This window comes from Leuciscus leuciscus (assembly GCF_965113295.1).
Source record: "Leuciscus leuciscus genome assembly, chromosome: 12".
Taxonomy (NCBI): domain Eukaryota; kingdom Metazoa; phylum Chordata; class Actinopteri; order Cypriniformes; family Leuciscidae; genus Leuciscus; species Leuciscus leuciscus.
In genome coordinates, this window is record NC_138736.1 from 4,644,834 (window position 1) to 4,657,774 (window position 12,941).

Below are 12,941 nucleotides of genomic sequence, written 5' to 3' on the forward strand. Positions count from 1 at the left end.
AAGCGAGCGCGCCGGAGTTATGTTTGGGACCATTTTACACCTTCATCATGACTATAAGTTTGCGTGTGCATTCGCAGCCTTTTGTTTTGTGCAAATGTAAGTTGTAATACTGTTTATTTTCTGTAGGCCTATCTATATCTGATTGATCTCATATTGGATGCATTTGGTTAAGAATGAACTCTGTAGTAAAGCGTCAGCTTCAGCGCGCGCAGCTCAAACGGCAGTGCACAACTAATAATGACTATTGGGACTGTAATATCACATAACATTATAAAGAGAACAATATTGTAATAAAACATTGTGAATTATTTGGGTTTAGTTGCCGTGTCGCGTTGCTCCAGGAAGACCGCGTCCACAACATGAGTAGTTCTGAATGAATGGCACGTGACTTAGTTCAAGTTCACTTGTGCATGAATTTGCGTCATTTTGTGCAGATATAATTTGTAATATTATGTTTATTTTGAATATACCTGATTAATCTCATATAGGACGCGTTTCTTTTAGATAAATAACGTGCTAACAAAGTGCTCCAGTTTAACGGTAGCAGATTCATTCAGCGCGTGCAGTTGTTCCAGGAAGAGCGCGTCCACAACAGTCACACATTCTAAGCGCATATGAGGCGGCGTTGGTGACACGTTGTATTAGTAGTTATATTTGATTATTAAATAATTAATTTAATTATCAATCACATCGAAACATTTTACAATCCTACTAGCCCTTTATTTATATTTAAAACCATTCTAATTGATTTGGTGAGGAACATACCGTTTTGAGCAGCATTTGCAGACCCTGTCATGCTGTTATAGCCACTGCAGTAGACGCATATCGCAGTATTAAGGCTAACGATGAATCGATTAATTGATCGTTAATTTAAACGACGATCGATCATGGGAATTTGTGAAAATTGACATCCCTAGTTTTCTGTGATCGGATACCTATCTGATCGTGAAAAGATCAGGGGCCTCGTTTATAACCGTTGCGTACGCACAAAACAGATCCAAAACAGAAAGATGCGTACGCCACTTCCGACGCATAAGTTGTAATTTATAAAAACAAACTTGACGGGAACATTTGCGCACCTGCACGCAAACTCTGACCCATGCGTACGAACATTTTGGAGACGGAGCAGTTTGGCGACACCGATGGTGAGCTGGAGTTAAATGTCTTTTTTGGTCACTTTTAGACAGAACATTAAGAAAATTATACATATACAGAAAGATAACACAAATATAATTTCACTCACCAAGCCTAACAGCAGATTGTCTGAGAAAATATTTTCATGCAAATAATGCACTACAAGGCCTATCTGTTTCCATTAAAAATATAAATCAATTAAAAATACTATTTGGTCAGTGGAAAAGATTGAGAAAATCTTTCTCTGAAATGTAGCCTATTTTATAGCCTACTATTTGATTTATTTATAAAAATAAATGATAAAAAAGGCAAGGATAGGCTACTAAATGATTTTTATCAATGTAATGTGACGGCACATCCAAATCTCATGTTTTCCAAATGTCTAAACATGTGATCACGTGGATGAATATGCATATGCAAATGATATGTAGATGAGGATATGCATAGTAAAACTAGGCGTTGTAAGCTCCATATATGGATATTTCGGGGTGGAGATGCATGTGCGCACAATCTTCCGCTGACTGGGATTTATAAAGTGAATTCTGCGCAGGTTCTGGCGTACGAATGGTTTTATTTTTGTGTACGCCATTTTTGGCTTTCGGGCGCACGTACACTTTTAGTAAGGATCCTACGCACAGTTTTATAAATGAGACCCCAGGTGTAAATGCCCTCCGAAACGCATCCGAGACGGATTTGAATCCGATCGCTCAAACCACTTCAGGAGGAGGTCTGGGCCGCATTCCAGACGAAACTGGACAAGTGTAAATGCATCTGGTTGTTGAAACCACATATGTAAATTTTACACCTCCCAAAAATGCTAAAAAAAATAAACGTGTGAGAGCGTGTTATAGGCTATATGTAATGTTATAGCTAGATATGACGACGCTACTGCAACACGCATCGCCGCAGATGAGCATCTATTCATCAAGCCAATGTGCAAACTAATCGCAAATCCAAGTGAAAGTAAGTCGCTTAACACACAATCACCATCATTAAAAGTAAAGAAACGAAAGGATCTTACAGGGCTGTTGCCGCTCTCTCCTATTGCGGTCTTTTAACTGATGATCAATAAAATGCAGCTCATATCTGTTGCTTTCGGTGATGTGCACTCCATTAAATCTGCATATAGCGCGGGAATGGAAGATCGGATTTAAATCCGTTTTGCAAAAACACATTTATGTGACCAGGTGTAAATGGAATCGTTTTGATAAATCCGATCTGAGAAAACGCATGAAGTGGGCAGGTGTAAACAGCACCCATGAGCCTGTCGACTCGTCTCTAGCCCTTAATCGAGCGGTTGACGGATCTCAATAATCTGCACACTATGCACACACAGCTTTCTAATGCCAGAGATCTGAGTTAACATTGTTCAAGATGTGAGTTAGACACTCACGCCACTGTGATGCAAGCCTCCCGCACCACCTGAGAACGCAGGTCTTTTGCCGACAGCTTAAATGCGCCATCCAATAGGCGCAGGTGCTGGTAAAAACAATCATAGTCTGCTGCCCCGGCAACCAGCAGAGATCGGATTTTCTTCAGCTGTGGAGGGAGAGGGAGGGGAAAACAAGACCACATCAAAGTCACAAATGAATGGGATGCATAGGCAAAGCTACATAAAAGCCTGATAGAGATTTTTACTTATTTATTTTTTGTGTAAACAATCCCTATGTATGATCACAAAGAAAACTCTAGGTCTACTGCATCCCAGTGCCATCCCCTCTTGAATTTTCAATGGAACCACAATTATTCAGCAAACAAATTCAGTCACTTCTTGCAAACAAAATACGGAAACATAATGGTGATGCGTTTAAAGTCGGCATTAAATGAAAATTCACCCTATGCATTTTGTGAATGTATTTTATAGATGTTATTGTGAACGATTCATCCATGCATTTACATTTTTTATTTTGGCCTCGTAATGTTCAATCAACTTAATCTTCCGGTAAGATGACAGACTTCTCTGGTGATGTAGGACTTCTCCAACCATTTAGTCTGCTTAAACCTCAGCCCTCCACTGTTGACTGCAAGTATATTGAGTTTGTATGATATATCTGTATATTTTAAAAACAACGAGGCAATACTGTTTATATCGATATACAGTAGATTGAAGTTATGAGCGCATCTGAAAAATAGCAGAGGAAAGCAGTGAGCTGCTGCGGGGAAGAGCATAATCCAATTTGTCCTAAACTTGAGACATGCTTTATATTAAGGGCTTCAAAATAACTCGTTAGAAAGTAGTTCAACGCAGCTTTCCCCGTCAGATGCTCTGACATATACTAGTTCGGTTTAATGCGTTTGAGATGTAATGTTTTTTCTCAGTGCATAACTTATATATTTATTACATGCAAATATTTCCATATTCCTGGACGAGCCTTATGCAAGCGAGTCTCCGCTAAACTTCACAGACTTCGGTGAACGAGTGCGCGCCAAACAGACGCAATGGAGTAGGAGTGACAAATACATTTTGATAAAACATTTGTTGTTGGACCTTAAATGCGCCATTTGTAGAATTCGAAACCTATAAGCAAGTGTAGGTGTAGGTGTAAGTGTATTTTTATGAGAGTAGTAACTGTAAAGAGATCTAATTGCAAGCTTGCATTCATCTTTGAGTGCAATGCCCACATCTCAAAATTCAGTTAAGAAATAGTGAGTATAACTATTATCCCCACAACCCTACATTTTTTTCTTTTGCAGAATCCGTTACACTCGGATGGTCATCAAAATACAAGGGGGGGAGATTTCAACAAAGAGTTGGTCACTTGTTTTCCCTTATTGAAAAGTTTTAAACAAAGAAATGAATAATCAGTAGCCTAATGAAAGCTGTTTTATTATACACAGAGTGGGTCCCCTCATGGGGGCAGCCATGTTGAGATCACATGACCAGTCAAATTGACTTCCTTTATCTCAGTAACCGGCATTTAACTGGACATGTTGGGTCACTTGATCAATTAATTATGGCTGACTGTAAATAGTGAATTTTTTAACAGTGGCATTAGTAACTGAAACCGTGGTTTTGCACAATGCTGCATCCACACCACTAGGTGTCAGTGTATGTCCAAGGCAACTGTTATATCAACTAGCATAACTTAGACAAAAATGCTTGCACAAGTGTTTGTTGAACTCACCGCGCTTGTTCTATGGTCCCAGTCGTGTTTATCGTCAGATAGAATCTCACGGATCTTGTTTAGATTATCCTCCAGGTCCCGTGAGGAGTAGATCTACGTCAGGAGAGACACACGAGAGTTTTAGATCAAACACTTGCAAGCCTTTGATCAAACATCAACGTGAACGTTATGAAACCCTCAGGTAGATTTGTAATTAGGTTCTGAGGAATCTCTCATTTATAGGCAAGTGTATGTCTCACCTGAACCGTGGGGACGTCTGTGAATGCTTTGATAAAATCCTCCTCATCCACAGCTCCTGCCGCTTCCTTAGAGGCTCCTGCAACACACACGATTGACATCCATTAAGACACAAGACAACTATGATGTTTATGAGGGGTAGATGCATCCGTCTAACACAGTGTGAGACATTTTTAATCTCAATCACGCTGACAGACAACTGACAGTTCCAGCCGCTACCATAGAAACTGAGGTGTTACTATGGCGATCGTTGTATTGCCATGCAAAAGGGAGGGTGTTCTTTGTGTATCAAGCATGCGATTATGTTTTAGGTTTATGTGTGATATAAATAGGTGGGGGAGGAAGTTGTAAACCACGTTATATTTTAAAATGATTTTCTTAAAACTGTATACCATACTCAGTGAAATAGCCCTTTGCAACCTATTACAGGAGGGAGGAAACCCATCCGACACATTAACAGCTCTCAATCCTAATGGACTTCCTGTCTGGCTGTAATTGAACGATCAATCATGAGGGGGTGTGGCCACATCAGCACCAGTGAGCTGTCAGTCAGCCTTCAGGAAAACCCATTTTGCGTGGACCTTTGGTATTGAGCCTCAGCAGAAACATCAATTCATTGTGAACTGCTGCTGATACGAACCAAGTATTTGTAAAAAGGTATTTGTGCAAACTTCTCGTTCTGTAAAAGCATCAGATCATGCGGCTACAAAAATGACATGAATTAGACGTGTGCAAGTGTGTACTTGCATTACAGCCGCACGGTTCTGGATAAATTGCGAATCACGACTTTTTGTTTCAAACTGAGATCATAATTCTCAACTAAACAAAATAACATGTGATTCACTAGAGGTTCTGACAAAATGTTAATTCCTGCTTCAAATGTTTAATTATTCTGAATGAATAATAAAAAAAATAAACAGGTTGAATGAATGATTCAATGACTCACTCATAAATACCTCACTTGTTTGTTTACTGGATGAATCAGCGTTTTTGAACGAATCTCTTCAATGAATGATTCAAAGACAATATATTTTTTAACAGTCACATAGCGACACAAACATTATTTGAAGTTACTTTCCAAAGGCGTTTTACTCTAATTTGATTGCTTCCGTAGACATCAGTGTTCATCTGAACTATAAACTTTTATCCCAGTACTTCTGTGATAATATGAATTAAGGTAACACAGAAATAATGACACTGTGTGGTTTGTGATGCTGTTTCACACTTATACATGATAACTGCTCTCTCTGGGTCAGCCGAAGCAGAGCAAACGCATATTTGATTTTGTCAAAGGTTTAATAGACACAGGCGAATCGTCATTTAGGAATGAGATTGCGTGGGTGTTTGAATCAAGATCGCGATCTTTTAACGATTAATCGTGCAGCTCTAACTTGCATTGAAATAATAAACAAACTAAAGACTCATTATTCATTACTTCTTCTTAAGAGCCTCTTTTGTAACGTTTCCTTCAATGATATTCAAACTTGTAGAACTGGGTGTTAAGATAGTGTATATCATACAGTGATAGAGATTATATTTATGACTTTACAACCAATAGAGATTTTTCTATAGTGTAGCTGGTATTTTGTTTATAAACAATGCAAAACCATAAAAAGTAGAGTAATAAAAAAAATATATAAAGCAAAATGTGTCCCAAACAAGTCAAGTCCCAAAAACTGACAAATAAGATATTAGCGTCTGCATATCCACTATTTTACAACAGCTTTGAATGTGGTTCATCAAACCAGAATTTAGGAGAGTAATGATCTCTTTTATAATATTAGTTGAGTCCTTTGTTCTAATCGTTATGTAATGTGAAGCTGCTTTTGCACTGATGCCAGAAATATTTTAGTTTGTGTCCATCAAGTTCCAAATAAAAATAGATACAGCTTTCAAAGCAAAGTACCTTTCATTTGTGAATTCATTAATTCACTGGATGGTCTAAAAATAAATAGGATTTACAACATGGTTATTTAATAAATATATAAGCCATTTTTCATTTCATTTCCAACCAATACATATATATTCATATCATAATAATGCTTTAGACGTAACACCCAGCTCATAAGCTTATTATACCTTTCTGAAAGCACAGACTAATTGAGTCAGTGAGTGATTAGTTAGTTTACTACTTTATTAATCCCACAAGGGGCAATTAAAGTAGGGCGCAAAACAACACACAACAGAACATATAGCCAAATTAAAACGCATATTTAAAGAGTCACATTTTACGTATTACAACATGCTTCAAAAGGTTCAATCCACTCATAATGACCTATAAGTGGATTATTTTTGAAGAACACAATCTCACACGTGTCTCACCTGTCTTGGCAGGACCAGTAGCACTGGGTCGTCTGGCACTGCCGGCAGCTTCTCCAGGTTTCTTGGGTACTTTGGGTACCTTAAACGCAGCCTGAGCCGACGACGGCCTGCTTCCGTCCACAGAGTCATCGTCGTCAAAACTACGATCTGAGAGAAGCAATGAGAAGATTGGTCAAAGTCAAGACGTGCAGGCAGCATTTCAATAGACGAGCTAATTGTACATTTTGTTTCAGGATAGACTTACTGTACAATGATAAGCAAAAACCACTTATTTCTGTGCCAACTTGCATAGTCACATATTCTAGTCCCAATGCAATAAAAAGGAAATCTATCAATGAACAAAACCACTTCCTCTGAAACCCAATAGGTTTTAGGATTATATCACCAAGTACGCCGAGTACAAGGTCTGATTTCCTCCCCACCACAATATCAGCTTCAGTAATCAATGACCAGCCCAGAACCAGGAACTATTAGGGGCCTATCAATTACTGAACAGCAAAAACAGGAAGTATAGGTACAGTTAATGACTCGCACACACGCACAAACAAAGAGAAATGCCTTCAAAACTCAAAAGCCCAAAGCCACCCACACACAAGAACAGATTGGGCGCTTCCAGTAAGAACACAAACAGCCTTTCGTTTCATCTACCAGCTGTTAAAACGCCCCGAATCTCCACGGCACCTGGGCGACGTCCAATGCCTGCACTGATTCAGACGTCAACGTTCATTTGAGCCACCGGCATCATATCAAACAGGTACATTTCGAGAAGACACTCACAGTCACAGATGCGTTTGCAGATGAGGCGCCTCATGCCTGAAGGCGGGCGTGGCTCTCTCTCGTATCCGAGGCAACGCCCAAGCTGCCGCTCACATGACAGTGACTCTCACGGTGACAAAATATCCCCAGACGGTTCGGCAAGGCACACGCCACAGTTCACAGAAACCACCACCCAAAAGCTGGTCGGCATCTTCTCTCTCTCTCTCTCTCTCAATTACTCTCTCTCTCCATCCCCCCTCGTCTCCTGCTCCATCACTCCCTCGCACTTTGCTGCACACCGTCCCCCCCCGCCCACCTCCTTCTCAGCTCCCGAAGAGCCAATCAGGAGAGTGATGACATCATCTATAAGCAGCCAGTGAGCTTTGAGATTTGAGGATGCTTCTTGCATGTCAATGGGGCTCATTTCGTCTGGAGCTCAAGCTAAGCTAATTAGCATCACGTCGGTGCGTGATCACCTTAGTTTAAACACATTCACGGTCAAACATGCACAGTTTAATAAAATGCATAAATACAGATGAGAACGAAGGCCACACCCCTACAGCCGAGACATGGTCTTTGATTGCATATGAAAGTGTGTGTGTGTGTGTGTGTGTGTGTGTGTGGGCAATCGGCATTGTGACCCTGATTGCACTGACACATTATGGATGCTGACCCCACTAGCGGAGCTGAAAGGGCTCTGTGTGTCTGACTATGTGTGTAGCATTATTAGCATAGTAGCATAACCCACCCTTTGTTGAGACAGGAGGGCGTGAACAACAATTCAACAAGGACGGGCCAATGACGACCGTAGAGAGAGAGATCAATCGAGAATGAGGCCGGCCGAAAGGAACAAAACAGCAACAGGAAGCAAGAGAGAAAGAGGGGACAAGCTAGAGGGGACAAGCTGAAGGGAAAAGAGGGAAAAGGGAGAAAAGGCAAGGACGAAGCGCGAGAGAGAGAGAGATGGCCGCTTGCAAAAGGCTGTTGCCATGACAACAAGATCAGCCCACATCAGTGGATTTGAAAGATTGGAGAGAGAAAAAAGGGCTGATTCACACTGGTTTCAATTTTGGTCAGCCAAAAATGGCTTGCTCAAATCAGAAAACTATTTTTTATCAAGAAGGTTACACGTGGTTCCATTGCACTTAAGTACTGAGTAATATTAATTATGTATAATTTATTGTTATTACTATAGTAAGTACATGAATTAACGTGTAACTACGTCACCTAAAAATAAAGTCATACAGAAATATTTTTCGAAGCAATATTTGCTTAAAACCAAGATATTGCTTCTATACTTACGAGTTAAGTTGCATTTTTTATGAATATTTTTGGTGGAAAAGGCCACCCATCATAAAAGTCACAATGAAATGCAGTGTACTGTCATAAGTCAACGCACAATTATTTCCATTCGATCAATGAATAAGCTTTAAAAAAACAAAAAAAAGATTACTACATAATTTCTTGAAAGAGCTGTAATATAGTATTGTGACAGTTATTGATATAAAAAAGTATCACCACCATATTGACAGTTATGAAGAATAGTAGTATGTAACAGCAGAGGTAGTTTAAAAACAAAAGCAACCGACTACACACTAGTACATGACACATTTCTCAGTCAAAACTGACCTGGAAACACATACTGTCAGTCGAACACCATATTGCTTATGGCTGGGTGACTGAGTGAGTGCTGATGTCTGAGTCCTCACTGGTCAGTCCGCAACTTAACTGGCTATGTAATCTGGTTATCAGGATTATGACGAGAAGGAGTTTGGTGTAGTAGGGGCCCACCGAAACGAACAGCGAACATAAGTACTCTAAAGCTTCATTTATAGTCAAGAGACACACAGCATCTCATAGTGTACTTCAATTTCCAGGCCAAGAGCTGAGGAGTCTAATAATGGGTAGCGGAGGCAACAAAAATGCCCTAGAAACCAGGTCACACTTGAACTCCCAAGGGACAAAACCCACTGATGCAGAAACCAATATAACTAGTATGTCAGAGAGATTTAATGCAATATTTTCTGATCAAACTCCATTGCTTTAATGGTTGGCGACTTTAAAGGGATACTTCACCGCTGGAAAGATAAATGTGTATTTAAATTGGGTCATTTATGAAGTAGAAATGTGAAATTATTTTAGAAGTTGGTGTCTTCCAAACTGAGAAAAGCCAGAAAATGTATTTTTGGCTCACATGGATGAAAGACAACAACTCCCAGAATGCACTTGCTTCGCTGTCCTACGAGGACATCCCCAAGAGACGCCTACCGGTTACAGAGGGCAGTATCGGAAGAAATGATACAACTAGGCTACTAGTCGACTCGAAACTGAAAAGACGGCGTTTTATCGCGAGATCCCCCTATGGGCGGGTTGAAGACATGCGGAACGAGCTCCTCCTACTGGCTGGAGTCTCTCGCCTCTGGACTACAAAGCCTCCGATGACGCAAAATGACGATTTTTTGCGTCATCTGAGGTTTTTTTCCAGACACACAATACAGAAATCTCTCGTCTCAGGGGGACATGAGGGAGGGAAGCACGGTCATTTGAAAATACTAACAGGTTTCTACTGATACAAAGCTTAATGCTAATTGGTGAAGTATCCCTTTAAAGACAAGTAGCTGAAAGAATAGCCATAGGAGAGAGTATTTTCTGGACAACAACTCATTAAAAAAAACAAAAAAAAAACAAAAAAATAAAAACACTGACTGACTAGCATCTGATTGCATCCAATCCAAATAAACAGAGCGTAATGCATCCCTAATGTACACAAACACCACAACAGCGTAGTTATTTCTATACAAGTTATTAGATAAACGCACTCACCATCTCCATCGTCACCCACAGACATGGCTATACTGCTTCTGAGAAGAGGCAGCTCTTTCACTCTCTCCTTCTCTCGTCCTTCTCTCTCTCTCTCTGTCACGCTGTGTCAGAGTAATGCCGTGACAGGCACAGCTCTCTCTCTACAACCCTCTCCTCACAGCGGCTCCATTGGCAAAGCCATTGGACAGAAAAAAAAAAACTCTTTGAATGTCGTCCACTTTGTCTTCTGCCAAATTTAAAAACGACTGGTGAGGAAGTTGGTTGCATGGTGATCGATCCCCTTCCTGTTCTTATAGTGAAATCTGGCGAGATCTCAAGGCACATGGCCAGGTAAAACAAACAGTTTAACACTTTTGGAAGTTCACCAATACTTTTGAGGAGACATGTTGAAACGTGTAGGGTCTGTGAGATCAATATGAATCTGATTTTATTCATTTAATTGCCTATAGCAGCAGAGGAATAGTCTGAATCTGTTTTCCAGATTATAGGCAATGGGTCTGCATTAGTGCTGTATTAACATAAAGAGCAAGTTGGGTCAACTTGAGTTTGTAAGTAAGGTAGTTTAGGTCTAGGTAAGTTTAGGTATTGGGTAGTATTAAGAGATGTAGAATAAGGCATTAATATGTGCTTTAGAAGTAGTAATAAACAGCCAATATCCTGGTAATATGCATGCTAATAAGCAACTAGTTTATACTAATGGGAATTTGACTCTAAACTAAAGTGTTACCGCAAGTTGAGATATAAAATAAAATTCAAGAGTTATTAATCAGATTATTGGGTACTCCATAGTTAGACCCAAAACTCACTTATGTCTAAGGACATACAAGCTAATTGCTTCAAAACACACAAAGCACGATAATAAATAATTCAGGTAAGTTCAAAGTATCAGAGACTATGTAAGTGGTGACCGGAAAAGAGTTTGAACAGGCATGAACCAGCAGCAAACAGCTGCATATACTCAACCATTATACTGTTAAACTAAGCAAACCAAGTTATCATATAATAGTTCGAAATAGTGTTGTCACGATACTAGAATTTCTAACTTCGATACGATACCTTGAAAAATATCGATATTCGATACCATTTTCGATACCACGGAGAAAAAAACTGCCACAATATTAAGTTTTTTTTTATTATTATTTAAAGCTAAATATAACAAGTCTAGAACATGACAATGAGGGATATTTTACATGAACAAAAATGTCCTGAAGTAGTGCACTTGTTCAAAATCATTAATGCTGGTTAATACATTAACGTTATTTGATGAACAGATTTAAACACAAACGTGTGTGCATTATATGCGATAACAATACTATTAGTGCTTTTAACAATACAGATTGTGTCAAAGCACTTAACAGTATCAAATTGGAGGATATAGTGTCAGTAATGTATAATAATAAGATAAAACATAAAATTTTCAGTTAAAGGCATTTCATTATTGAATTCAAAGATGTCATTCAATAGCTCAGTTTAGTTTAATTAGTAGGCCTATCTGTGTAATCAAATTGATGATAAGATATGAAGGCAAATTGCAGAATTAAATACTAATTTTTGAATAAAGTTAAATAAGCACAAGTTAATTTACATTTGACCACAGTTAAAATATTTAACGTTACTTGTCTAAGATTTCTCAGTCAGATTATATTAACTTTAAGAATTACGGTGAAAAAACGAGACAACACACACTCATATCAACAACAATACTAGGCCATCTTGGTTAATGTTTCAGAAATGTTAAAATGAGAAGAGTTACCAACCTCTCGAAATTATTTATATAGATCCCGGTGTCGGTCTTTCAGGTGCTTAGCTATATTAGGCCCCGATCACACTAACGCGTTTTTCAGGTTCGAACACGCGAGGCACACAGCACTGCCCCAATCACACAGAACGAGCAGTGCGCTGCGTTTGTTATGTTGCTCGGCAACCACTGAAACCGCTGTCCTGTCAGTCAAGTAAACGTCAAATCAGCCTTTTATTAACTTTATTTACTTTCTGTTAACATTGTGGTAGTTACGGTTCGTGAAGTCGTTAAGCTCCTGGTAACCCACGAGAGCACCACAAGTTTATCCTCCATCATCGCACTCTCCGGGCGTTCAAGCAACTAGCTTTCATCATTAAAACGGAAGGCCCGCGAGGCGCAGCAGGCGCATAAACAGCGCGCAGAACGCTCGCTGGAAACCAATTCAAAATAGGCGCCTCTCACTGCAAAAAACGCGTCAAGTGTGATCGGCCCCATTCACTTCACTTTTGCTATTTAACCAGAGCGAATGAGACGAGTGCGCTTGTGGTGTGTTACAACGCGCCTTTGGAGAGAAGTGAAAGTGACAGCTCGGCTAGTATCGATACTTCAGGAAATTAGTATTGGTATCGTTCAGATATTTCAGTATCGATATTTATCGAAATATCGATATTTTTGACAACACTAGTTCGAAATAAACAGCTAGCCTACCTAATCCACTGCATGGCTTGAAGACATTAATGTAGGTGTACATTGAGTCGCACGGGCTTCAAAACTATGCACTTAATACATGTTTTGACAATAAA

At 39.5% G+C, this 12,941-nt stretch overlaps 1 protein-coding gene across 1 annotated transcript in view; it reads right to left on the reverse strand.

Annotated features, from left to right (window-relative positions):
• The window catches only part of clasp2 (cytoplasmic linker associated protein 2), a 63,061-nt gene that overhangs the window by 31,324 nt on the left and 18,796 nt on the right, over window positions 1-12,941 (reverse strand). Inside the window, 4 exon segments of the mRNA XM_082185820.1 lie at window positions 2,528-2,673; window positions 4,260-4,352; window positions 4,499-4,575; window positions 6,819-6,965. Of these exon segments, the coding sequence (XP_082041946.1) occupies window positions 2,528-2,673; window positions 4,260-4,352; window positions 4,499-4,575; window positions 6,819-6,965 (463 nt within the window).